We start from the raw sequence: 26,048 nt of genomic DNA, 5'->3' as shown, positions 1-26,048 counted from the left end.
CCCAAGAGAACAAGCCTGACAGACTGGAGCAGCCTCGCCTTAGCTACAGCGCCCCAGTCCTCAAGACCTCCTTGGGGACCTTCTACCCTCTACACACATAACTCAGGCCTTTCTAGACTCGGGCTCCCCCAGTCTGGGTGGGAGCCACAAACAAAGGCAGTGCCTTATACCACAGGTTCCAGGCAGCTCTCAACTGAACTGGCACCAAGCACCAGCACAACAGCAGCTGGGATGGAGCGGGAGCAATGCTCAGCTCACTAGAAAGTAGCGTTTCCTCCAGTCCTAGTAAACAGCCAGGAGAAGAATTTCTTGGGGAGATGGTTTCTAAGAGTACCCACAATCCACCAGCACTGCCCCCCTCAACACATTCATTACCTGTCTCTCAATATAAACCTAATTTACAATGGATTTTTTCTACTATAAATAGCAAACACTATTTTTATTTTGTTTTGTTTTGGGGTCATACCCAGAGGTGCTTGGGGCTTACTCTAGGCACTGTGCTCAAGGGATCACTCCTGGCAGGAAGCAGGGGATTCTATGGGGTGCTAGGGATCAAACTCAGGTCAGCTGCATCCAAAGCAAATGCCCTACCAACTGTACTATTGCTCCAGTCCCTCAAAAAAACATTTTAAAGCATGGCCTCCCCTGACCTTGTACAGAGGAGCACTCAGAACATCCTGCAGAGCCAGAACAATAGCACAGCGGGCCGACCTGGGTTCGATCCAGCATCCCATATGGTACCCCAAGTACAGCCAGGAGTAACTCTTGAGCATCACTGGGTGTATCAACCCCACCCCCCCAAAAAAAAGCCAAAAAAAAAAAAGAACATCCTGCAAATCCAAGTAGTCAAAGATGTGACCTCACATTTTTATTTTAAGAGGGGTCAGGGTTGAGGAAAATTTTGTACTTCACCTAGCAGTACTCAGACTTATTCCTAGCTCTGAGCTCAGGACTCACTCCTGGCAGATTGAACCAGAATGCACCGAGTGTCAGAAAAGCATTTGACTCTTATACTAACTCTATGGCCCTGACCTCACATTTAAACTCCAGAACTGAGACTCAGCCAGCAGGGCAGGTGTGGCTCAGTGGCAGAGCACTTGTCTTGCACATGTGAGGCCCTGGGTCAATTCCCAGACACCACATGGTCCCCCAAGTACTGCTAGCAGCAAGTAACAAGTTTGGAGTAGGTACGAAGTACTGCCAGATGTGGCACAAATCCAACACCACCACAACAAAAAGCACTGCTAAAACTCAAGTATAGGGACTGGACAACTTTCAAGTTCAAATTTTAAGAACTTTATGGGGGCAGTATGATAGTACAGCAGGTAAGGCACTTGCATGTAGCCAACCAGGGTTCGATCCCTAGCACCTATATGGTCCCCTGAGCCCACCAGGTGTGGTCCCCAAGCACAGGGCCAGGAGTAAGCCCTGAGCGCTGCTGGGTGTGTGTGTGGAGAGAGAGAGAGAGAGAGAGAGAGAGAGAGAGGGAGGAAGGGAGGGGGAGGGAGGGAGGGAAGGAGGGAGAGAGAGAGAGAACTTTATACACATATCATGTACTTCCAAATTAAAAAAAAAACTTGGCAAAAGAAAAATGAGAAGGTAAATTCTAATGTCGTATAACTATTACTCACTGGAGTGCTATTACTAATTCCACTTTGTTCAATAAGATCTACAATTCTAACTTCTCAAACAGAGACAGGAGGGGCAGAAGAAACTCAGGGCTCAAAACCTAGGTCATGGAAAAAGTTCTGCCGCCCACTGCCTACCCTCAGCCGCCGCCGCTGGGCCACCAGAGCAATTAAGATATCTGGCAGAGGGAGATGTGATCCCGGGAGCCGCACGTGTGTGCGGCCTCTCCACAGCTGTACAAGCGTGAATCCAGACCCAGCAAAACCTCTTTCGGTGTGAGCAACTCCTCGCAGAATGTCTCCAGCCTGAGAACTAAGCCTCGGCCCCGTGCCCGCCCGGGAGGGGAAAGGTATTTCTCTCTCTCGCCTCTTTCTCTCCGGGGATGAAGGGCGCGGCTGCCGCCATATTAAGACGACCACAGATGGGATTTACGACAAAAACTGCAGCAAAAGGACACGAGGGTGCTCTTGGGAAGGTGGGAGGCACCGGCCCCTCCCACCGCCGAGATGTGATCCCGGGAGCCGCACGCGTGTGTGGCCTCTCCGCAGCTGTACAAGCGTGAATCCAGACCCAGCAAAACCTCTTTCGGTGTGAGCAACTCCTCGCAGAATGTCTCCAGCCTGAGAACTAAGCCTCGGCCCCGTGCCCGCCCAGGAGGGGAAAGGTATTTCTCTCTCTCGCCTCTTTCTCTCCGGGGATGAAGGGCGCGGTGGCCGCCATATTAAGATGACCAGAGATTGGGTTTTCAAGCCTGCAATTATCTAATATCTGGAAGAAATCTCCCTGGACTTCTTCTTAAATTACAGAAATTCAAAACCGCGCGGCCGCTACCGCAGCCGCGCGACCTTATTTGTCTTCACAGTAGGTCTGAATCTAGTGGGGTACTCCTAACAACAATAGTGAGGATTGTGTTGAAATATTGAATGTAACCAAAGTAAACGGAATGTAAAATGAAACTTATCAGTTACAAAGTAGGGGGTGGGGGGGCAGGATGGGAGGTGTACTGTGTGGGTTTTTGTTTTTTTTTTTTATTGGTGGTGGTATATGGGCACTGGTGAAGGGATGGTTGTTTCAGCATTGTATAACTGAGACCTAAGCCCGAAAGCATTGTAATCTTCCACACGGTGATTTAATAAAATAAAATAAAATTTAAAAAATAAATAAATAAAATAAAATAAAATAAAACTACAAACAAAGAGAAAAAAAAAAAAGATATCTGGCAGAGGGCCAGAGCGACAGCACAGTGGAGGCTCCTGCCTTGCACGTCCCTGACCCAGGTCCAGTCCCTGGCATCCCATATGGTCCCTCAGCACAGCCAGGGAGTAAGCCAGGGAGTAAGCATCACTAGAGATGACCCAAAAACTTAAAATATAAATAAATAAAATCCTGTGTCTGGGCCCCTGGTGGCTTGCCTCTTTTGTTTTTTTGCTTTTTTGGGTCACACCCAGGAATTACTCCTGGCGGTGCTCGGGGGACCATATGGGATGCTGGTGTTTGAGCCTGGGTCAGCTGCATGCAAGGCAAATGCCCTATCCACCGTACTACTGCTCCAGTCCCCCTGGTGATTTTTTTTTTTTTAACTTTTTGGGTCACACCCGGCGATGCACAGGGGTTACGCCTGGCTCATGCACTCAGGAATTAACTCCTAGCGGTGCTCAGGGAACCATATGGGATGCTGAGAATCAAACCGGGTTGGCCATATGCAAGACAAACACCCTACCCACTGTGCTATCGCTCCAGTCCCTGGTGACTTTTAATTCTATTCCTGGCTAAACACCAGGGTTCTGACTTAACCTGTTGTCAACAGTAGCTAGAATGTATGGTTTGGGAACTTACTGCACACTTAAGAATATACGGATATACGGCTCTTTTTTTTTTTTTTTTTTTGCTTTTTGGATCACACCTGGCGATGCACAGGAGTGACTCCTGGCTCTGCACTCAGGAATTACCCCTGGCCGTGCTCAGGGGACCATATGGGAGGCTGGGATTCGAACCCGGGTCGGCCACGTGCAAGGCAAACGCCCTACCCGTTGTGCTATCGCTCCAGCCCCCCCCTTTTTTTTTAAAGGGAGGGATACTGGAACACTGGTGGTGGAGAAAGGGCACTAGTGGAGGGAGGGGTGCTCTATCATTGTATGACTGAAACATAATCATGAAAGTTTGTAAGTCTGTAACTGTATCTCATGGTGATACAATAAAAATAAATCACTGTATCACTGTTATCCCTTGATCATTTGCTTGAGTGGGCGCCAGTAACACCTCCATTCGTCCAAGCCCTGAGATTTAGCAGCCTCTTTTTACTCATTCTTCCCAGCGGTGCCGCATTGAAGGCTCTCTTTGCTTCTCACTCAGCTATTTCCAGCATTTCTGAGAAGTCGAGAAATCCCGTCGAGAATCCAGCTAAGGCACACTCTTTGTCGAGAGAAGGCATCTGCCCTGCATGCAAGTCTGCTCTCTCCTGTGTTCTGTATCATGTGGCATCAAACCAACTCATTTAAAACAAAAACCAAGGGCTGGAGCGATAGCACAGCGGGTAGGGCATTTGCCTTGCATGCGGCAGACCCGGGTTTGATCCCCAGCATCCCATATGGTCCCTTGAGCACTGCCAGGAGTAATTCCTGAGTGCAAAGCCAGGAGTAACCGCTGTGCAGCGCCAGGTGAGACCCAAAAACCAAAAAAAAAAAAAAAGGGCAAAAAATAAATAAATAAATAAAATGAAACAAAAACCAACAGAAGAGAAAACTCCTGCCACCATGCCCATGGCCCAACTCCACCTCCATGACGATCTCTGCAGAGATATGTTTCCAGGATGAAAACTCAGGGTGTTCAAGGAGAGGGAGCAGGCAGTCTCTCCCGAGTGCCCCATGACCAATACTTCTAGTAGCCCAGACAGTCACAGCATAGCCCACAGGCACTGCCACGTAATGAGCCCAGTCCTCCAGACCCTGGAGTTCCTGAGTGCAGGGCCACATACAGGGACACCTCCAGGCTGACAGCCCAGTACTAACACACCGGACTAGATGGGAACATAGCATAGAAGCCAGTCAAGTTCAATAAACAGTAACAATACAGAAGGCTCAACTAGCAACAAACAGCTTAGTAAACGCTCAGACAAGGATTCGATGCCCCCATGGTGATAAACAATTTTCACAAATCTTTTTGATAATTCCATTAGCTATTTAGTTGTAACTAACAATGTAAAATAAATTATTTTGTGCTACAAAGGGGGTAGGCTTGGAGAGGGGTTGGGGGGAATAATAGGACAATGGTGAAAGAAAGTCACTCTGGTGGTGGGATTGGTGTTGGAACATCGTATACCTGTCACAACCGTATGATAACTTTATAAACCATGGTGTTTAAATGAAGTTTAAAAAAAAGAAAAACTTGGCCATCTTCCCACCTTCAACAGAGAAGAGGCCAGGCAGTCTGGTGAGCAACGCGGCCGGAGAAATGCTCCGGACCCGAATCCGGGCCAACAACACCAGGGATCCAGACGGAGGAGGTACAGCTGGCACACCTTCTCTGGATGGAGCCCTGGCGACACTGAGAAGCAACTAACACGGCTCCGGGTTGCGGGACTGGAACACATCCGAGCCGCGCGGCCGCTGACGCGGCCGCGCGACCTTTTCTAAAAACTGAAAACATACAATCTTTTAATGACAAACCAATTATCAAAAAAAAAAAAAAAAGAAAAAAAAGAAAAACTTAAGCCAGGGCTCTTCATCTTTCATCTGTGGACCAGCACCAGCCTGAGTGGTGAAGAGCACAGACTGCAACCACACATGTGGCTTGACGGCATCCACACTGTAGGGAAGGTACATGCCTAGCAAGCCCCAACCCTCCCGAGGTCTCTCTAGACTACAGAACATCCAGAACACAGACGCCACCAGCACAGTTACCTGCCGACTGCTGCGGGGGAGCCGTGCAAGCCGCACGCCTGACATGTCAAACAATCTCACTTGCCGGTTGTCATGTGGGAGGGCAATGATTTTCTGGCCCACACAAATGTTAATCCTGCAGAGAGAGGGGGGAGGGTTGTCAGGGGAGGGGGTCAGCTCCCAGGTCCTTGCTCCCAATGCCCCACATCAGCAGCAGGAGAGGCCAGACAACAGGGAAACCCAATGAGAGGCCCCTTCTGATTCTCCCACCTAACTTCCAGTATCAGGAAATCCCAAACTCACATTTATGCACTGCTCCCCAGAGGGGTAATCCCACCACACACAGACCCAGGGCCACCCCGGGGGAGAAGTAGGGGGCACTTTCTGCTTGTTCTCTTTAAGAAGGTAGCCTGGCGGGAGGGAGTGCTGAGTGATTTTCCTCCTACCCAGAACGGTAGACAGTTCAGTTTGGAAACCCAGGCATGAGAGGCTCAACGCAGAAGGCCTGCCCAGAAGCCAACACCTCCTCCCACAAGCGCCCACCAGTGAAACAGCAGCATGCCAACCAGGGATCCCACTCCAACTTCTAGGCCCCCTCACCTATTGATGGCAGAGTCTGTCCGAATAGTCGCGATGGGGGATCTCATGTTCTTTAAGTCCCAGACCTTCACGGTGCGGTCATCGCTGCCTGAAACCACGTTGTCCCCCACTGTGAACACAGCAGAGGTCACCGTGCTACAAGGGAGGGACAGGGGGTCAATTATTTTGTGGATAATTCGAGGACACAGAAACAAGCCCTGTCCACACTGTCTGACACAACCACACACCAAAGGGACCCTTGGGGGCTAAGGGGAACAGGGTGTGAGATGTGGGTGCGTGTGCCTACTACCTCTCATTGTTCCTTGAAGCATTATTTACAACTACATGACCAGAGGACTGTCCGACAATGAAACTGTGCTGCAGGAACACAATGGAATACTAATGCTGCCACAGGAAGGGAGGCTGTGCTATGCTGTATGACAAGGAGCACTGTGCATGGAAATGGGGAGAGCAGAGTGGTGGCTGGGACTGAAGGTGCAAGAGCACATGGCACAGTCGGAAGAGGTCAGGGTCCAGCCCATAAGGTTGCAGGGTGGGCCCGAGAGGGTGGAGAGAGCTCTCGGAGCTCTCACCTGGGTCGAGGAGATGGGAACAGGCTGAGCACATGCTTTGTGTACTAGTGGCCTGGGGTCAATCCCCAGCACGAGAGTTCCCGTGACACTGAGCACCACCCCCACCCCCTTCCAAAAAGCTCCCCTCCCCACACAAAGAAATCCATACGAGGTATAACATGTGATGGTTAGTTTGACTGGGGCTAGAGAGATAGTACTGCAGACAGGGTGCTCACCTTGCATGTGGCCAACTCGGGTTTAATCCCTGTCACCACCTACAATCCCCGAGTACCTTCAGGAGTGATCCCTGAGCAAAGAGCCAGGAGAGAGCCCTGAGCACCAACAGATGTGGCACAACAACAAAACAAAGAAGATTACTTTGACTAGACAGGGGAAGAGCACTTGTCTTGCATGTGTGAGGCCCTGCGTTCAATCCTCCAGCATGAAAACCTAAGTGATCAGAGGTTTTGTAATTATGAAATGATTAGCTCAGTACATGACCACATGGTGTCGCCACATCACATCTCCCATAGATTCAGTTTTCAGTTGTCAATCATACCTCCATAAGAAGGGAGGCGGGAGGGGTGCGTGGGGGGCAGCAGAGCTATAGGACAGCAGGAGGGCACTTGCCTTGCACATGGCCACCCAGGTTGAATCACCAGCATCCCAAACGGTTCCCTAATCACCACCAGGAGTGATTCCTGAGCATGCAGGAGTAATCCCTGAGCACCGCTCATGCGGCACAAAAACAAACCAGCAACTCCACTCCCAGCTTCTTTCCCAAGAACACAAGAACACTGATCCAAAAAGGAAGCTGCATTCCTACAAAGAGCTGCTGGCGACAGCCAAGATAGGGAAACAAGATAGGGAAACAACACAAGTGCCCCAACACAGGTGAGCAAGGAAAGATGTGTGGCTACGACAGCTCAGCCCTTGGGAGAAATAAGAAAGGACCTTTGTGCTGCCTGAGTAGTACATGCCAGTCAGAGGGGGAGGAGACTCAAGGATGCATTGGTGTGGGAGACAGAGGGCAGAGGAAAGGGAAATAAAGCCATATCCTACGACACTCCCAGGCTGGGGAGAAGGTACTGAGACAGTGGAGGGAATATGGAACGAGGAAAGATTTATCCTCCTGTAAATCAACAACCCTCATTAGAGAAGGGCAAAACCACAAGTCTCACTCACTGCTCAGACAACTGCGTGAGTGGGCTGCCTCCAAGAATGTTTAGGAGCTGGAGAAAGTGACTCCGAACAAGTCAAAGAGATTTTGCAGACAGTCGCAGCATTCTCACAATAATTTCACATGACTTTTCTTTCACTTAGAGATCACAGCAAGGAATGAATTTTTTGACCTGAAGCAATGACAGTGGTTCAATCCAGACCCGAGATCTGTAGCCACTACCCCAGGAAAGAGGGAGCGAACATTCACACTCCAGGTCTTCAGATCTGAGCTGGGGCACGAGCAGCCGCATGGTCTCCACCAGCACACACCAGAGGGACAGGAGTTCTGAGGGCCTTTGTATGCTCCAGAGGGGGTGGGGTGCGGAACCCCAACTCCTACTGAGAGTGAAGAACGGCGAGGCTATGCACACGAGGTCTCAGGCAGGGCCTCCCGGGCCTGCTGGCCAAGTTAAATCCCAGTGAACATTCTGCTAAACGAATAGGAAAAGCCTCCACCGAGGGCTGCTCCACCACATTCATGAAGTGCTGAGACATGTTAGGTTTTCCATAAATCACGCTCCTGACAGGTACTGTGAGGTGTCTCAGGGCGAGGGGCGGGCGGGGCGTGAAGGGCCTCTTCAGGTCCCGCAGGGAGCCCAGCACCACGAGCACTCACTGGAAAAGCTGCGACTCGGCAACTCCGCTGACTCATTTATCTTGTCGCAGGGAGCAGCCGAGCATGTGCTTCCAGCTGACAGCACGGCCCTCCTCGCTGCACACCACTGCCTGATCTGGAACATTCCGCTCCCTCCGTGGGTCTCAATCAAGGCAAGACTGCAGCGCTCGCAGTCCTCATTAGGACTAACAGCTGTCTCCCCGGCACACTGAGACACAGAACTGTTTTTGCATAACAATCTGCCAGAATTTCACGCTAAGAAAAAAAGTATCTGATGTGAAGAATGTGGCAGCAGGGCCTCTGTGCTCCCCACACGGGGAAGCAGCTCCCACAAAGCCCAGTTCTGCGTGCGCATGTGCTACGGCAGGCAAGAGCCTGCTCCCAAGCAGCCTCCCCAGAGCTCACAGCCTGCACCCACGGGAGAGGCTGGCACTTCAGCAGAGTCACACTGCTTCCTGACCCTCTTGTCCACGTGGGCTGAAAAACCTGATGTGCATGGTAACCAGCCATATAGGACTGGACACACCACACACTGGCAGTCCCCAAAGGACAAGTACATGCTCCCCGCGAGGAATGTCCCCCAACCTTGTGATGTTCCTGGATGGAGACTCTCCAAACAGAAATCCTGAGACACAAACTCTGTCAAGTCCCCCATGTCACCTGCCTCTTCCAGGACTACTTCTGTGCTCTGGAGACAAGAGGCACTTACCCCACCCAGCTCTGCGTCCCATAGCTGAGCACACATGGTAGCTCAGGCCTGTCCACTATGCAGGGACTGCCCCTGTCAGCCCAACATGATGAGGCGAGGAGCACTCTCAGCTCTCTGCTCTCACCGGCCAGACACACCCCAGCCTTGCACTGCCTCACCATTCCCAAGGGCCACGACTTTGTGCCTGTGCTCCGCAGGAAGGGCCTCAGCCAGACTGTCTCTGTGAAGTGTCAGCAGCAACACAAGAAGAGGCAGCGAGAAAGGGCAGCTCCAACATGCAGACCACAGAAAGCACAGCCACTTGCAGGGAGGCTTACAGTGAGAAAGGGACAAGGACAGCCTGCACAAGGCAGCACAGAGCACCCACCTGCTCCCAGTTGGCACACACAGGCACACACACACATGCACTTCTGTCTCAAGGAGGCCCTGATCTCACTCGAGGCTGGCAGGGATATGAAGTGTCTCTGCCCCATCAGCAGCTCAGGGGCCTGCTGTGCCAGGCAGACCAAGCTGGGGCCTGGTGCAGGTGCTGGTAGGGTGTGCCAGGGCCAGACCTTTCCACAATTGCCCTGGCAGTTGCTCCTGGCATATCCTGACTCTGCCATCCTGGAACCTGACACAGATGGTTCCTCGACCACCCTAGCTTGCCAACAGCCATGCATGTACCATCTCACAGTCGGGGAAGAGCCAGTAAAGGGAAGGGAGCAATCGAAGCACTAGGCTGCGATGCAGAGTGGCCTGGAGAACAGATCCCCGATGCCCTGGTTCTCCCTCAGAGAAGTCATCTTCAGTGGGAACGTGAAAGGCACGAGTGAAGAAGCTGTAACCCCCTCCTACTTCCACAAACAAGGACTTCCAGGAAACACCACTGAGGGCCATGGGAGGGGTGGTGGAAAGGCAGGTCACATTGTACACAAGGACAGAGAGGGGGTGGGAGAGAAGGTGCTGGGGTGGGGGGGCCTCTCGCAGCCAGCGGTGAGAGACAAACAGGAGCACCGCTGTGTCCAAAAACAGGGGGGCCCGGTAGGTGTGTGGCAAGTGAGGGTACACAGTGTGCTCACCACTAACTTACACAGGAGAAACTTCCCTGCATGCAGGCAGGGGAAGAGGAGGACCAGAAGTACCCAAGGACATGATCTCGGAGTGGGAAGAGGCTGTAAGTGTGCATCAAGACATAAAGGCTAACATACTTCTCTGCGACCTTATTTATAGTATCCAAGCACAGAACTCAAGAACAGTAAGTCAGCCTTTGACACCCAAGGGCAGTAGATACAAGGGCCAGGGGGATTGCCCCATAGCTGGAAGCCTGCTTCATGAGTGGAGGGGAGAAGGCAGATGGAATAGAGATGGGATCACTAAGAAAATGGTGGCTGGAGGAACAAGTTGGAATGGGAGATGCATGCCGAAAATAGATAATGGACCAAACATGGTGACCTCTCAGTGTCTGTGTTGCAAGCCATAATGCCCAAAAGTAGAGAGAGAGTATGGGGAGTATTGTCTGCCATGGAGGCAGGGGGAGGGTGGGAAAGGAGAGGGCATACCAGCAATATTGGTGGTGAATATGCACTGGTGGAGGGATGGGTGTTTGATCACTGTGAGATTGTAACCCAAACATGAAAGCTTGTAACTATCTCATGGTGACTCAATAATATTTTAAAAAATTAAAATTAAAATAAAAATAATTGCACTGTTTTAAAAAAAAAAATAGTCAGCTTTCCCCAGTTTAGACTGTAGCATCCTGGGGCTGGAGTGATGGACAGTAAGAAGGGTGCTTGTCTTGCAAATGGCCGTCTCAGGTTCGATCCCTGGCATCGCATATGTTCCTCTGAGTACCATCAGGAGTGATTCCTGAGTGCAGATTCCTAAGCACTGCTGGGTGTGACCCAAAAACAAAACAAAAAAAACTGTAGCTTTTGTTTGTTGCAGGTTTTTCTGGCTGGTTCTTTTTTGTTTTCTGTTTTCTTTTTGGGTGAGGGGATAATTTGAGCCATATCCAGCTGTGCTCAGGACTTACTCCTAACTCTCTGCGCTCAGGAATCACTCCTGGCAAACTGTGGGTAGGGGGTGGAGGTGAGGGGTGAAGGGTGAGGAATATGGGGTGCCAGGCAGGCAAGTACCTTATTCACTGTACTATTGCTCTGAACCCCCAACATTTTCTTTGAAAGCATAAAGAAAACTGACAAAGAAATCAAAGCTTCACTTTGTAAAAATGTAACATACAATTTGCTACTAAATATTCTCCATACTTAGCAGTAAGCACATTTACATGGATTTTCTCAGTTTTTTGTTAGATGTGATTTTTTGTCTTCTTTGTAGTCCTTACATTAAGGTTCGTGGGATAAAGTCACACTCCTTTGGGAAGCTTAAAATCGTAACCAGAAAAAACAGAAAATGCAGAGCATTCCCTGCGTTTTAGCCACGATGAGCTATGCTCACATGTATCCAATGAAGGAATTTATTCACAAGGGTAAATACTGCCAGTCTGGGAGCTGGCAAGACAATACAGCGCATAAGGCACTTGCCAATACACGAAGGCATCCCAGGTTCAATCCCCCAAGCACCACCGGGAGTGATTCCTGAGCAGAAAGCCAGTAATAACCCCAAAGACTGCCAGCTGTGGCCAAAAGAAACAAAAAAAGGGGGCTGGAGCAATAGTGCAGCGGGTAGGACACCTGTCTTGCATGTGGCCGACCTGAGTTCGATCCCAGGCATCCCATCTGGTTTCCCGTGCACCACCAGGAGAAACCCCTAAGCACTGCCAGCAGTAGCCCTAAAACAAAGCAAAAGTAAATCTCAAGGCTGGAGAGATAATACAGCAGGCAGGGAGCTTGCCTTGCATGCAGCTGACCCTGGTTCAATCCCCGGCCTCCCCTATGGTCCCTCAAGCACCATCAGGTGTAATTCCTGAGTGCAGAGACAAGACCAAGCAAAAACAAAAAACAATACAGCCTCAAAAGGCTATCTCCAGTGGCCAGAGCCATAGTACAGCAGGTAGGGTGTTTGCCTTGCACGCAGCTAACCTATATTCAATTACTGGCATCCCATATCAAATTAAAAATTAAAAAAATGTATCTCCAATTTTAGTTTATGTCCTGCTGAAGTGAGCCCATGAAAAGGGTATCTCTTTCCTTTTAAAGACTTTGGGCAAAGAAGCGTGTATCCACGGCCATGAAGTGTATGACCCCACTAGGCTGAAGATGAATAGGGGGGGCGGAGAGGAACAAGGACTGACAACTTTTCAGTCATCTCCCTGGAGACCCAGACAAAGGCTGACATCTTTCAGTCAGCTCCCTGGAGACCAAGCCTCACGGGAGAGCAAGCGGGATGGAAGACGATGCTCTTTCCGAGACAAAGCACACTTCTGCTCCAGCTTTGACAATGAGAACAGAAGTAAACAAGAAATGAGTTGCCAAAGGTGGGGATTCTGGGCTGGAGCGACAGTACAGTGGGTAAGGCATTTGCCTTGCATGTGGCTGGCCCGAGTTCAATCCCTGGCATTCCATATGGTCCCCTGAGCACTACCAGGAGTAATTCCCACATGCAGAGTCAATGCAGTGCATTGTCAAGTGTGACACAAAAAGGCAAAGGTGGGGATTCCTGAACATGGCAGCATTTTGCGATTCCTGTTATTCTAAGAATAGCAGCTTTTTTTAAAATACACTTGGTTCGGGGCTGGAGAGATAGCACAGCGGGTCGGGCGTTTGCCTTGCACGCGGCCGACCCGGGTTCAAATCCCAGCATCCCATATGGTCCCCTGAGCATGGCCAGGGGTAATTCCTGAGTGCAGAGCCAGGAGTAACCTCTGTGCATCGCCAGGTGTGACCCAAAAAGCAAAAAATAAATAAATAAATAAATAAATTAAATAAAATACACTTGGTTCAAGTGTCTGAACAGGACTCCCATCAATGGGAGTGCCATGAGTCACAAACAAGGACTCACTCCAGGCAGGGTGCTACTAAATTGCACCATGGTTAAAAGCATGGTGACAAAAGATTTCATGTGCCCTTTCTTTAGAAAGGCCCATGGGAAGACCCAAGCCTCCAACAGTGCCCGCAGACCCTGTGTAAGTGCACGCTGCTGGGTCCAAGCTGTTGGCTGGTGGGACCATGAAGTGCTGAGAACCCAATCCAAGCACAGGACTCCTGTGAAATGAGGATGCACTCCAATCATCTGTACATGTGTCCACGCCACTTCTCAGTCTTGACCATATCAAAAGGCCTAAAATCCACAGAGAAGCACAATGATAACACAGTGAAATATAAAAGGGGGAGACTGCTCCCCAGTCTGAAACTGCCGCCGAAAAGGCAGAACCCGTGCAACTACATCTTCCCCTAAGGAAGTTACTAAAATAGATAAGGGCAAAGCGAACTGAACCTCAGACTCTGATGACTGAAATGAGGACCAAGTGGGGTAGTTCTCACTGTGGCTCTGTATATGTGCCCAGACCACAAGGTCATGTCCAGAGAAGCCAAGGGAGGACACTCCAGGTCTCCACTCTCTTAAGGACAATCAAAGGTCCTTCACCACACACCAACTCAAAGGACACCACAGGCCAGTGAGTTCAGCAGGAACTACCCTCCACCCCCACCCCACTGCTATCCCCCTCTGGTAACACCAGCTGTGTCAGACCACTCATGAAAGATCATCGGAAAATAGTGGCCTTATTCTCAAGATGTGTCTGAGATGACTAGGGACCACGTGTCATGACAAAGGGAAGACACAGGACATACACCCAATTGTAAAGGCAGAAACACGTGTGTAATGTACACAGGCAGGATGTTATCTGTAGAACAAACACGTGTGTAGACGATAGGGTCAGGAGAAACAAGAATGTGTGTGCATTGTAAAACCAGCAGGACAGGGGCTGGAGTGATAGCATAGCGGGTAGGGCGTTTGCCTTGCAGGCGGCCGACCCGGGTTCAAATCCCAGCATCCCATACGGTCCCCTGAGCACTGCCAGGAGTAATTCCTGAGTGCAGAGCCAGGAGTAACCCCTGTGCATTGCCAGGTGTGACCCAAAAACAAAAACAAAAAAAAAAAAAACAGCAGGACATATGTTTACTTGTGAAGAGGAGAAATAACCCAGCAGGCTCGCTGCACTGTTGTGCCCACACTGACGATTCCTAATGAACTCCAGGGCAGAGTCCAGGAGGCCCAGCAGAGAGGTGCTGTCCCCCAAGTGCATGGAGCCAGGTCCCCACCGCCCTCTTGTGGACTCAGTCCCAAGCCCTTTAATAGGACCTGCCAACCCCTCTGGATGGTCCACACTAAGCAGCCAATCCCTCCAATAGCCTCCAGCCCCACTGAGGAGACACACATAGGATGGGCCCGCAAAATCAAGATACAGGGGAAGGTCTGAGGTCCTGGGGCCCATGTAGGCCACTCAATGCCCTGGACCAGAGGGAGAACACTGACCGGTACAAACCACCAAGAACTGAGACTTGGGTGGTTCTTCCCTCAAAGTTCCAGGACAGAGTCAGGGTCACATAGAGACCTCAAAGCACAGCCACGACTCACCACCCACAGTCTGGAAGGTCTCACACCCAGGATGCCAACGGCCTTGTAACCACTAGGGCCCCGACAGACTGCTAGCACCCTCTGGAACACTCCAACACTAGAGGCCAAATGTTTCACTCAAGAAGAGATCTGCTGATTGTGTCTGATGAGGAGTGAGGGGAGGGTGTCTGGGAGCAGCCCCGGGCAGTCACCCATGTAGGAGATAACGTGAGTACCTCCACACAGTCTTTTCTAGCCAAGGGGAGAGGGCAGCATGCCACAGGAGCTGGACCAGGCAGGAGGGGGCCATACAGGGGAGGCAGCTAGAAAGAGAGGGTTGGGTAGGAGAACAAGTTCTGTGAGGACAGATATCCAGGGGGAAGGAGCCCTCCAGACTGAGGTGCCAGGGGTATGTGAGTGCCTGCTGGGGCAGACCCTGTAGCTGCAACAGCCCCAAAGCAGACCAGCCACGACAGTGCAGTCAAAGACCAGTCCAGCTCACATCTACCACTAATGCAAGAGCACCTCAAGTCTTCTTGGATTCTCCCTGCACTACCCCTGTGGACACTGCCAGTGTATCCTCTTGACCTCCCGATTTCTGTGACATCTCCCTAACTGAGCTAAACATTCAGGGAGAGAAGCCGCTCAGCCACTCTTGAAAGGCAGTGGAGTGGGGCTGACTGTGAATGAAGGCAACGTCAACCCACAAACCCTTTCTCACGGATGGTTGCAAAGAGACTGCGAAACAGCTGCACTCACTCCGTGTGGCCCTGGAAGACATTCACGGAGTGGATGGAAGGGTCCCTGAAATCCCAGAGACGGAAAGTCGTGTCGCGGGAGGAGGTCACCACAAGCCGCTGGGTGGGGTGTGTGCAGCAGTGCGTGAGCTCCTGGTCATGGCCTACAACCAAAGACGACAGAACACAGGATCATCCACCTGCAGAGGCATCACAGAGAGCTGCCCACACGCAGTGCAGAGGTGGGCGTGGTGGCTGCACTGCCAGGGTCCCTCAGTGCCAGCAGGCGGTGGGGGTGACAGGCAGCAGCATTCCTGCACACATGCACTTTCAGGGAGCGGGAAAAGGGGTACTGAATCCGACCCATTTTCTGGACAGGAAATCAATCTCTTCAGAGGACCTTAGACAAATCCGTTCTTCATTTCCAGAACGACCTCTACTAACAGAGCCTTCAGTAAACCACATCATATAAGACCCTATGAGGAGTTGCACTCCATGAAAAAACTGGCAACACTGAGGGTGCTGAGTTTGGGCAGAACCTGCGAATACAAGGTCATGTGCTCCCTGCCTGCTCGCCAACTTCAAAGTACTTACACTCTGTCAATCAGGTGGCTCAGTGACTTAGGCCTAGGGGACAAGCGGTGGGCCCTGGAAGAAGGAACAGGCCACATGGACAAAGCCAACAGTCGGATGGCAATGGCCTCTGAGACAGGCTGATGGCCAGCAGGCAAATGGGAGCTCAGTTGTCTGCCACAAAGAAGTGGATCCACAACGCAAAGAGGCCAGAGTCAGAGCCCTGGGAAGGGCCTACAAGGGCCCCAAGCAACTCTGACCCAGGGAACCAGGAGGTACAGCTCGTCTTTCTTTCTGTAAGCCACCAAGTTGGTGGAAACTGGTAATAATGCTACAATGAGCACACTGACCTAGTCTTCTGACTATCTGGATTCTGCCTGCCAGATAAAGGCAGCCTTGGTTAGAGAACGACTGGGAAAATTGCAAGAGAACTAAAAACACTCTGGAAAAGAAGTGACTGGCAGGATTATAACCGCCCATGCCCAAATCAATGCACCACTGGCAGTGTGGACACCCCACACCCTACCTGTCAGCGAGTGAACCAGTTCTGACGTCTCCACGTCGTACAGATTTGCGCTTCGATCCCACGAGGCTGTCACCACCTGCTTCCCCCCAACCAGCCAGTCAGCAGCTATAACCACTCCTTGGTGGCTCTTCAGAGATGTCAGCGGTGACCGAATGGTGGGGCAGTCACTGGATACGTCTCCATCTACATCAGGCTCATCTTTATCCGAGCACTCGACCTCATCCTCGCCACACATCTGCTGCTGAAGGGGAGAGGAAATTCCCTGGGAATTGGGATTCTTTCCTGGCAAAGTCCCATGATCAAAGCATCATCGCCTGTCTTTCCAGGATCTAATCAATGTCACACCAATAACAGCACAATACCTGGTGCTTGATCACTAGAGCAAATCATAATGTTCATTGACTTAATGATTACTTGGCCAGAACCTAGGAGCAAACCAAATTAAAGAAGGAAAACATAATAAAAACAACTCTGATTTCAAACAAGGTAACAGTCTATTCCCACTCACCAAAAACATGGCAAGGAAAATGGTTTGGGGTTTCCTCCCAAGAAGTGCTCAGGAGCCCCGGGACCACCACAAAGGACACAATGAGGCCAAGCAACAGCTCTGCACATGTAGTACAAGGTCTGATCACATGTAAACAGAGCCTGGGGTCTGCAGCAGCAGTACACACACGGAGGGGAGTGGTTACACTGTGTGAGAGAAGGCCTCTCAGGAGAGGGGTGAGAGAGCAGTGGCCCTGGCAGGCGGACCCTCAGGCATAAGGAGGGCACCAACCACTACAGGAGCAGAGTAGCACAGCCCTGAGCCCAACTAGAAAGACCCTTTCTTCTGAGAGACAAGACTCAAAACCAGGTCAGAACATTCACAGAAGCCATCCTGGGAACACACAGGACATCTTAAAACTATTTTAGCTTCTCGAAGATGCTGCTCAAAGAAGTAAGCCGATCTGGAGGGCAGGAGAGATAGAATGACTGGTAGGGCACTTGCCTTGCATGGAGTCAAACCATGTTTGATCCCCAGTATCACATATGGTCCCTCTTACCCCACCAGGATTGAGCCCCAAGAACAGCCAGATGTGGCTCCCCCCAAAAAAATTTTCTTTAAATAAATAAAAGTGGAAAAGCAGGGACAGGAGGTATAGGCTCTGGGAATGACAGTGCTGACACAAAGGTTCAGGGTCCCACGAATGTTAGAAATGCAGCAAAGTCAGACACATTTGTCATGTTTGTTTCTATGTAACAAAGCACATGGAAGACTCATGGAAATCATTAAAAAAAAAAAAAGTTAAAATCTAGAATGCAAGTCAATGAGGTAGCCACACAATACAGCAAAGATAAAGCCAGGCAAGGGGGTGATGGGCTGGGTGACCAGAGGGTCCACAGAGAGACCATTTAAAGAAGCAGCATTTGCCTTGCCTATAAGTGTGTTTGGATGAGCCAGTGTTACAGATCCTCCAGTGAAAACAATCTGGATATATTATAATGGTGAAGGGAGAAAATGAATTCACACAAAAAAACGGGGGTATAAAGATGCACATGCAGTGACAGTAAAGGGCATTCCGCTCTTCAAAGGGCCACAGGTGGAGGGTGCCAGCTGTATGCATTCCTCCCACATGTTCTATTCAGCTTGACTCACTTTCACTGACAAATTTTTGTTTTGAGTCACACCCAATAGTGCTCAGGGCCTACTCAGTTCTGTGCTGGGGACACGATGCAGTCCCAGGAAATCCTAGCCTCCCCTGCCCAAAGCATGCACTCCAGACTGTTATAGTGATTTCTCTGACCCTGCGGACATTTTCACTGAATGCAAGGGTCACTGACTCTCTGCCACAACAAGTCCGAGTATTAGGAGGGAAAAACAGGCAAGTGAGCACACCATGGAGTCACATCCCTCCAACAACAGCAGTCCAACAGTGCCCACCACTTTCTACTGCCCTGCTGAAGAATCTTGGAAACAACCCACCGAAGAATTCAGGCCTGCCTCCCACACAGACCTGCCAGGAGTTCTGTGAACAACCCCAAGTCCCACAATAAGGTGTCCTCCCACCTGCCTACACCTCATTGAGACTCTGGGTTTCCGCTCTGCTCTGCCTCCCTGTTCTCAGAGAATAGGAATGGGCTGAAGGGCTGCTGGGGATGCCAAGAGGGGCGTACCTCATAGCTGCCAAGTCCCACCAGCATGCAGAGCTACACAGGTAAAGAGCTGGCTTCCAGGTGCAGCCTCTGCCCGGGCTGTGTTCAGGGGCCTGTTCACCCTTCTCCAGTGCCCAGCACATGCCATCACCTTTGCAGCCCAGCATACCTCCTTTAGGACTTCCCCTCAGGCGACAACCACCCAAGCCACAACCACCTTGCCCATAAAATACAAACCAAATCAACTCAATAACCTACGTAAATCAAGGGACTGGAGTGACAGGGCAGCGGGAGGGCACTTGCCTTGCAAGTAGCCAACCCATGTTCAATCCTCAGCATCCCATATGGTTCCCTGAGAACTGCCAGAATTGATTCCTGAGTGCAGAGCCAGGAGCAACCCCTGAGCACTGCCGGGTGTCACCCAACAACAAACAAAAACCCAAAGAAAGACAATTTGACAAGGGAACTAACCAAGTTCAATGAACTACTTAGCTTCATAAAGAAAACTCATTCTTACTCACCTCTGGAATTTATTGACTGCCAACTAAAGCAATGTATAAAATGCTTAAACATGATCAAGAAACAGTCAAAGGCAAAAAGACCCAAACTAGAAGATTGCTTTCATCCTCCCAACAATCACAGCCAAGCCACAAGGCAAAACCTCCTCTCTGCTGGACTAGAGCACTTGAGCACTCTGTGAGCTGGAGGGGTGCCCCCATCCCTGCACAGAAGTACTACCCAGGACAGAGAGGCTGCACAAATAGCAGCCTGGACAGAAACGAGGATAACCTCTCCCCTCCAAAGAACAACGAGGATTTCTGCAGTGAGTGCACATACAGGCTTGGGCAGGAATGGTCCAACTCTACTCAAAAGTACCAGCCAATAGTGATGAAAGAGTTAAGGCCCAAACCTATCTACTCTTTCTCTTCCGTATGCAGGCTTTGCTAAGTTAAATCCTAAACTCCATAAAAACAGCACACACACCACTGACTTACTTGGCTTACCTTTCACATAAAATAGACAAATCCAAACCAAATACACAAAAAATATTAACCTAGTAAAAAAATCACAAATGGTGTTTCCTGTTGTGGAAGGGACAGTGGAAGTAAAGCACAGACGTTAACAAAGCCTGTCTTCTCAGGCAGATCCTGCTGACAGGGGCCCCCAGAGAGGAGCCCCCGGCTGGAGCCTGGTCACCAGCACAGGTTCCCTAAAGGCTGTCTGCACAGTCACCTCGGTGCGGCCTCTCACGGCCTCTCCGAGGTGTGCTTGTATGCGTGCAGAAAAGCACACACATGCAGTCCTTGTGAAGGACACAAATGCTACCAAATCAGGCCTCTGGGAAGCCCCATCTCCAAACCATCACACACCAGGTTAGGGCTTGAAGAGAGGAACTTGAGGTCAAAGAAAACTTTTGGTCCTTAACATTGATTTTGACACACTGACCCTAATATGTTCAAAGTCCGGGCGGGAAAGATTGTACGGGGGTTATAGCACTTCACTTACGTGCAGTTGGCCCTGTTAAAGTCCCCAGTACCACAAATGGTGCCCTAAACACAGAGGCAGGAGTAACCCCTGAATACTGCAGTATGTGTGGCCCAAAAAACCCAAACAAACAAAACCCAGAAACTGCAAGGTCCAGAGCCCTACCAACATACCCCACATGGCGTTTTCAGGGTAAGTAAATGTGCTGCTTACACTAGTGTCGGCAACAGGCTGGGGCGTTGGCAGCTGGACCGAATATCGCCAAATATGCGCAGTCTGGTCTCCAGAAGCTGAAGAGAGAGAGAAAGAGAGAGAGGATTACCCAGAGGATACACCATGCCAACAAAGTGCTTCTGTGACAGTCGAGCTCAGTACACTTGGCTGACTGAGCTATCCTTAGGGAGCAACAGAGCTGACTTATAGGGCTAGTCCTGAGACTACACAATGTCACTGAGAGAATAGGAAATTGGCCCAATTAAAATTAGGTCAACTGGGGATGGAGAGAAAAATAGCAGGGTAAGGTGATTGCCTTGAACACAGACAACCCAACTTTAGTTTTTTTTCCCGGGGGAGCGGTCACACCCAGCAATGCACAGGTGTTAGTCAGGAATTATACCTTCGGGGCTCGGGGTACCATATGGGATGCTGGGAATCGAACCCGGGTCGGCTACATGCAAGGCAAATGCCCTACCCACTATGATATCGCTCCAGCCCCCAACCCAACTTTAATCCCCAGCACCACATATGGTCCTGAGCCACACCAGGGGTGATCTCTGAGCACAGAGCCAGGAATAAGCCCTGAGCACAAATAGGAATGGCCCAAAAACCAAAAGTAAAATTCATTAAAGCTACTTAGATTAAAACAACTCATAAAAAATATTCTAGAAGGGGCTGGAGCAATAGCACAGCAGGTAGGGTGTTTGCCTTGCACGAGGCCAACCCGGGTTCGAATCCCAGCATCCCATATGGTCCCCCGAGCACCACCAGGGGTAAATCCCTGAGTGCAGAGCCAGGAGTAACCCCTGTGCATCACCAGGTGTGACCCAAAAAGCAAAGAAAAAAAAAATACTCTAGAGATAGTACAGTGGGTAAAGGTTTGCTTTGCACACAGCTGACCCAGTTTCAATCCCTAACACCACATATGGTCCCAAAGCCCCACCAAGAGTCACAGAGTAAGCCCTGTGCACAGCCAAGTGAGGCCTCAAAACAAAAACAAAAACTTTCCTCCACTGGGGCTAGAGAGACTATACAGCAGGTAAGGCACTTGCCTTATAGGTGGCCTACCCAGGTTTAATCCCTGGCACGCTATATGGTCCCCTGAGCTCCACTAGAGTGATCCCTGAGCACAGAATCAAGAGTAAGCACTGAACACTGACAGTTGTTCCCCCACCCCCATACACAAAAATAATTTTAATTTCCCCTTTCAACTTAGAGTAGAAAGTATCAATGGTTACAAGAAACTGACAGGTGTTACTGGTCATCCACCTTACTGAAGGAAACAGAGACCCAGTAATTACATGGGGTCTGTAGAGGGCACCTGGATGGAGCTCACACCAGCAACACCGCTTCCCTGATACAGGCTCAGGTGCCTCTGGCAGAACAGACGAGCCATCTGGACCCTCATTCCAGCTGCAGTGCCCTCAAACTGCCGATGACACATCTCTATTCATGTCAGATGACCCTCCTGCCTCCTTACCAGTCTCTCCACGTAGCATCACAGCCCATGTCCTCTTCCCAGGCACATTCTTGCATTTCCCTTTCTGTCTGCTCCTCCCTGACCTCCCTGCAGACACAACCTTCTTCTTTCCCAAGGTCAGCCAGCTCCTGGATGCTGCCCAATCTCATCACACTACAGCTGACTTCTTAAGGTCAAACCCCATCCCACCTGCTGCACTGCTGACCCAGTGGTCACTATACACAGTCTGAAACAGAACTCTGGAACCAATGTCCTTCATTTCCCTCACACACAGATATACCGAGTAGGTCCCAAGTTTGTGCTCAATTCCAGGAAAATGTGGGGGCAAGTAGTCCCCAGTCCCCACCACCAGTGTGTGAATGAGCTTGAGTGTACAAGAAGACCCACACAGGTATCAGAGCCGATCGGCTGTGACAGAATAACTTAGACCTGACTTTCTGGTCCTTTACAGAAGAAAGTGTTGACCCTGGTCAGCACAAACACTCATCCATCAAGACTGCTGTCAGTGTCTCCAAATCACCTCTGGGCTACATGGCATGCAGATGGTGCCACAGGGAAAAGCTTAGTGCAAAAATGAAGATGTGGGAGCCCGGAGTGATAGGATAGCGGGTAGGGTGTTTGCCTTGCACACAGCCGACCTGGATTCAATCCCCGGCATCCCATATTGTCCCCCAGCACCACCAGGAGTAATTCCTGAATGCAGAGCCAGGAGTAACCCCTGTGCATCGTTGAGTGGGACTCAAAAACAAAACAAAAAAAAGAATGAAGACGCCTGCACAAAGTCAAAACCACCCGAGCAAGCACCGCTACGGCAGATGTGCTGGCGTGTGGAGCTGAAGTGGAGGGTGTCCCCTCCCACTCCAGCACTTCTGCTGCACAGGGGATCCAAAGGCTACATTACAATCTACTGATGACCATGTAAACGGGGACAGGGAAAGCAGGCTGAAGTGACAAGCTTCAGAGACGTGAAGAGTAACAGGAACAGACTTTGATCTTACACAAAAGTCATGTCCATCTAAACGTCCACTACGGGTCACAATATTCTATTCAATGGATTTTTCTGAAGCCACTTCTCATATAATTTGTATTGCCCACTAATAGCTGCCCGACCTACATGAAAGGCATGATCCTCTGATAGTACGAAAAAGAAATCACAATTGTTTAAAGATTATCAGTAACATTTAATAATAAAAAAGAATCAACATACCAGTGAGAGCCAACTGCTCTGATGGATGAAATTTTATAGAATTCACTGCAAAATAAAAATATTAAAAACAGGTTTATACGAACAAAGTATCACCAATATTTATTATACATATACCATTTACAAAGCTAAGAACTAGAAGTAGAATGTCTGGAGCAATAGAAAAGCAGGCAGGGCACCTGCCTTGCAAGTGGCCAACCTGGATTTGGTCCTCAGGGCCCCATATTGTACCCCAAGCACCTCCAACAATTATCCCCTCTCTCAGAGTCAGGAAAAACCCCTGAGCACCATGGGTGTGGCCCATAAAACAAAAACAAAACAAAAACAAAAAAATAACTAGCAGTGGGAGCTGGAGAGATAATACAGTGTATATTGCCTCACACACTGTTAACCCGGGCTCCATCTATATGGTTCCCTGAGCCCCAACAGGAGTGAACTGTAAGTGCAGAACCAGGAGGAAGCCCTGAGCACTACCAAGTGTGGCCAAAGAAAAAAGAAAAAAACTAGATTGTGTGTGGTCTTTGTTCCAAACAGTTCTGGCAATGATATGACAGAAGGGTGGGAGAGCACGCTCTTCATGGGGCCTGAATACTGGGACCTGAATACAACAGGACGTCCAAGTGTCTGTCATCTGAGACAGAGGACACCAATTTTCAGTTTGTGTGCACACACAAAAGAAAAGGCTGACCTCACCCACATCACATCTGGAGACCTGAGCTGCTCTCCTGACAAAGCTCACTGCCAGATCTGCTCTCCAACATGGAGAAGACATGTGCAGTCACACCAGCACATCTCCCCACCAGGAGCAGCTCCTCATCTCACTTCAACTTCCTCATCTTCACCCACACCCAAGCACGGAACAGCCCTTTCCCTTTCTGCACCTGCTCACCTGAGCCCACATGGCCAGTGTACTTGACAAGGGACCGCCCAGTTTCAATGCTCCAGAGCAGAGCTGTGTGATCTGCAAAACGAAGCCAAAGAAGTAAGCCAGTACCCACTTGACAGCCTTTTTAATAAAAGAGCAGCGATGACATCACCACTAGTGTCTCCTCCAATTCTGATTACACTGCTCTGTAATTCAGTTGATTTAGAAAATGTCTCCAAGCAGATGGAGAAGGTGGTGCCTTGTCTGAGAGACTAGAGTACTAGAGGTTTGACTTACTCCTAGTTCGCTACTGCAATGACCACATCACAATTCAGACTTATAAACACAAGAGAGCACTCACCTCAGGTTCACAGTGAACCTTCTCAAAACATCATGCAATGTTCAAATGCAACTAGAATCCAGATCGAGTTCTAAGTTAATTAGGATAATCATTCATTGAATTTTTCTTCTTATGGGCATCAAAATAGAAAGATAAACATGATAACTACATGCTACTATGCCAATGACATTTCAGAAATGCACAAAAAGGACCTTAATGGGGGCTAGAGCAGTAGTACAGGAGGTAGGGCATTTGCCTTGCACGCGGCCGACCCAGGTTCGATTCCCAGCATCCCATATGGTCCCCTGAGCACTGCCAGGAGCAATTCCTGAGTGCATGAGCCAGGAGTAACCTCTCTGCAACACCGGGTGTGACCCAAAAAGAAAATAAAAAAAAACTAATTTTATTCCCTTTTTCACTGTTAATTTCCCAAAACCACCTAGGAAAAAAGGTCTTATCAAACTCAATGCAGATCTTTTTTTTCCATCCTTCTAGCTGAACATTTTCTAGTTCTTTAAATAATAGAGTCCAGTAACTACTTAACTTCTCCCCAGTTGGACCTTTCCGACCATGAGTCCCCTTTGGAAGCCTGGGTAGTGATGCTCAGAGCACCTCATCCTTAGGAGACAGGAGGCAGAGAGAGGCTCTCCCACTCACCCTGGGAGCACACCAGCTACATGCCTTGCTTCTGAAGCCTTGCCCCACACCCACAGAACACTTACCCGCAGATATGCTGTTCCCATGCCAGGAAGGCAGCAGGCACACGTACCTGCAGAAGCAGTGCCCAGCACCACTGGCTGCGTCCTGGCCACACCGACATCCCAGATACCATCTCTGTGGCCAATGTACTCCTTCACAAGCTGGCACACAGCTCTCGACGTGGTAGTTTTAAAGCTGGAAACAATCTACAATCATGACGGGAAAGGCAGTAGACAACTTGAATAGACGTGTGTAAGAAAGGTGAAAGCTAAAAATGCCTTGAGAAATATAAACCAACAACTCAAAACCCTCCACCTGCAGTTTTTGTCCAGATCCCACAAAATAGAAGCAAAGGTCTAGGTGAGCCCTTGGAGGACCCTTAATACACGCACATACAGCGGCCAGGCATGTGAGGAGGGCCAGCTACGAGTCACAAGGCCACACTCCAAACCAGAGAACATTCCCAAGGTCTTCTCTTTAAAAAAAAGAACAAAGAGCTGTTGGGGACTGTTTAGGACCCTGAACCCCTCAACCTTTTATTCTGTACAAACCGGAAAATTCCATTGCCAGCGTTTGCATAACCTGAGGCACAGGTGCCCTTGTGACAAAGGAAATAGCTAAACTCAAGAAGTAAAAGTAGCCCAGGACAATTAACCACGAGACCCTCAGGGCCCGTAGAGTAGAATACCTTACTTAAAAGCCATACCTTAGCTTACGAAACCTTGTACGTTCCTCCTGACAGATGTTCCTGCCAGATAAACCCTTGTCTACGTGACCACTCTTTCCCCTCCCCACTATTTCTCAACCAACTCTTAGAGAATATTGTAGCCCACCAAAGAACACCCCGAACTTTTCCTTATTTGGTCTGAGAAGACACTTTCCTGATGATTGACAACTCATGTACCAACCCCCTGAAAGGTATAAAACCAGCATGATCGGTAATAAACATGCTCTTGATCAGCAAATGTTGTCTTGAGCCTCCTTCTTTCCAACCTCACTAGTTTTATTCTCAGGTCGGGACCGCTCACGAAACCCACTCAATTAGGAGCGCTTTCCACTGTTGTCTCTCCTCAGGCCGGAGAGATTT

General features: G+C 49.8%; 2 protein-coding genes across 3 annotated transcripts in view; one reads left to right on the top strand and one right to left on the bottom strand.

The window, feature by feature from the left end:
* Positions 1-26,048, top strand: part of IDI1 (isopentenyl-diphosphate delta isomerase 1) — a 129,851-nt gene that overhangs the window by 58,556 nt on the left and 45,247 nt on the right. The gene's annotated exons all lie outside the window — the stretch shown is intronic.
* Positions 1-26,048, bottom strand: part of WDR37 (WD repeat domain 37) — a 52,213-nt gene that overhangs the window by 5,429 nt on the left and 20,736 nt on the right. Inside the window, exons 6-13 of one of the 2 annotated variants that reach the window (XM_055137848.1) lie at positions 25,032-25,167; positions 23,947-24,018; positions 23,061-23,105; positions 20,371-20,447; positions 16,537-16,777; positions 15,460-15,601; positions 6,108-6,242; positions 5,529-5,643 (exon numbers count right to left, since the gene is read on the bottom strand). In XM_055137848.1, coding sequence (XP_054993823.1) covers positions 5,529-5,643; positions 6,108-6,242; positions 15,460-15,601; positions 16,537-16,777; positions 20,371-20,447; positions 23,061-23,105; positions 23,947-24,018; positions 25,032-25,167 — 963 coding nt within the window. The remainder of the gene's footprint in view (positions 1-5,528; positions 5,644-6,107; positions 6,243-15,459; positions 15,602-16,536; positions 16,778-20,370; positions 20,448-23,060; positions 23,106-23,946; positions 24,019-25,031; positions 25,168-26,048) is intronic. The other variant, XM_055137849.1, reaches the window with a different exon arrangement.

This window comes from Sorex araneus, chromosome 5, assembly GCF_027595985.1.
Source record: "Sorex araneus isolate mSorAra2 chromosome 5, mSorAra2.pri, whole genome shotgun sequence".
In the NCBI taxonomy this organism is placed as follows: Eukaryota; Metazoa; Chordata; class Mammalia; order Eulipotyphla; family Soricidae; genus Sorex; species Sorex araneus.
The sequence above is the reverse complement of the archived record's forward strand: the minus strand, read 5'-3'. Positions and strand labels throughout refer to the sequence as shown.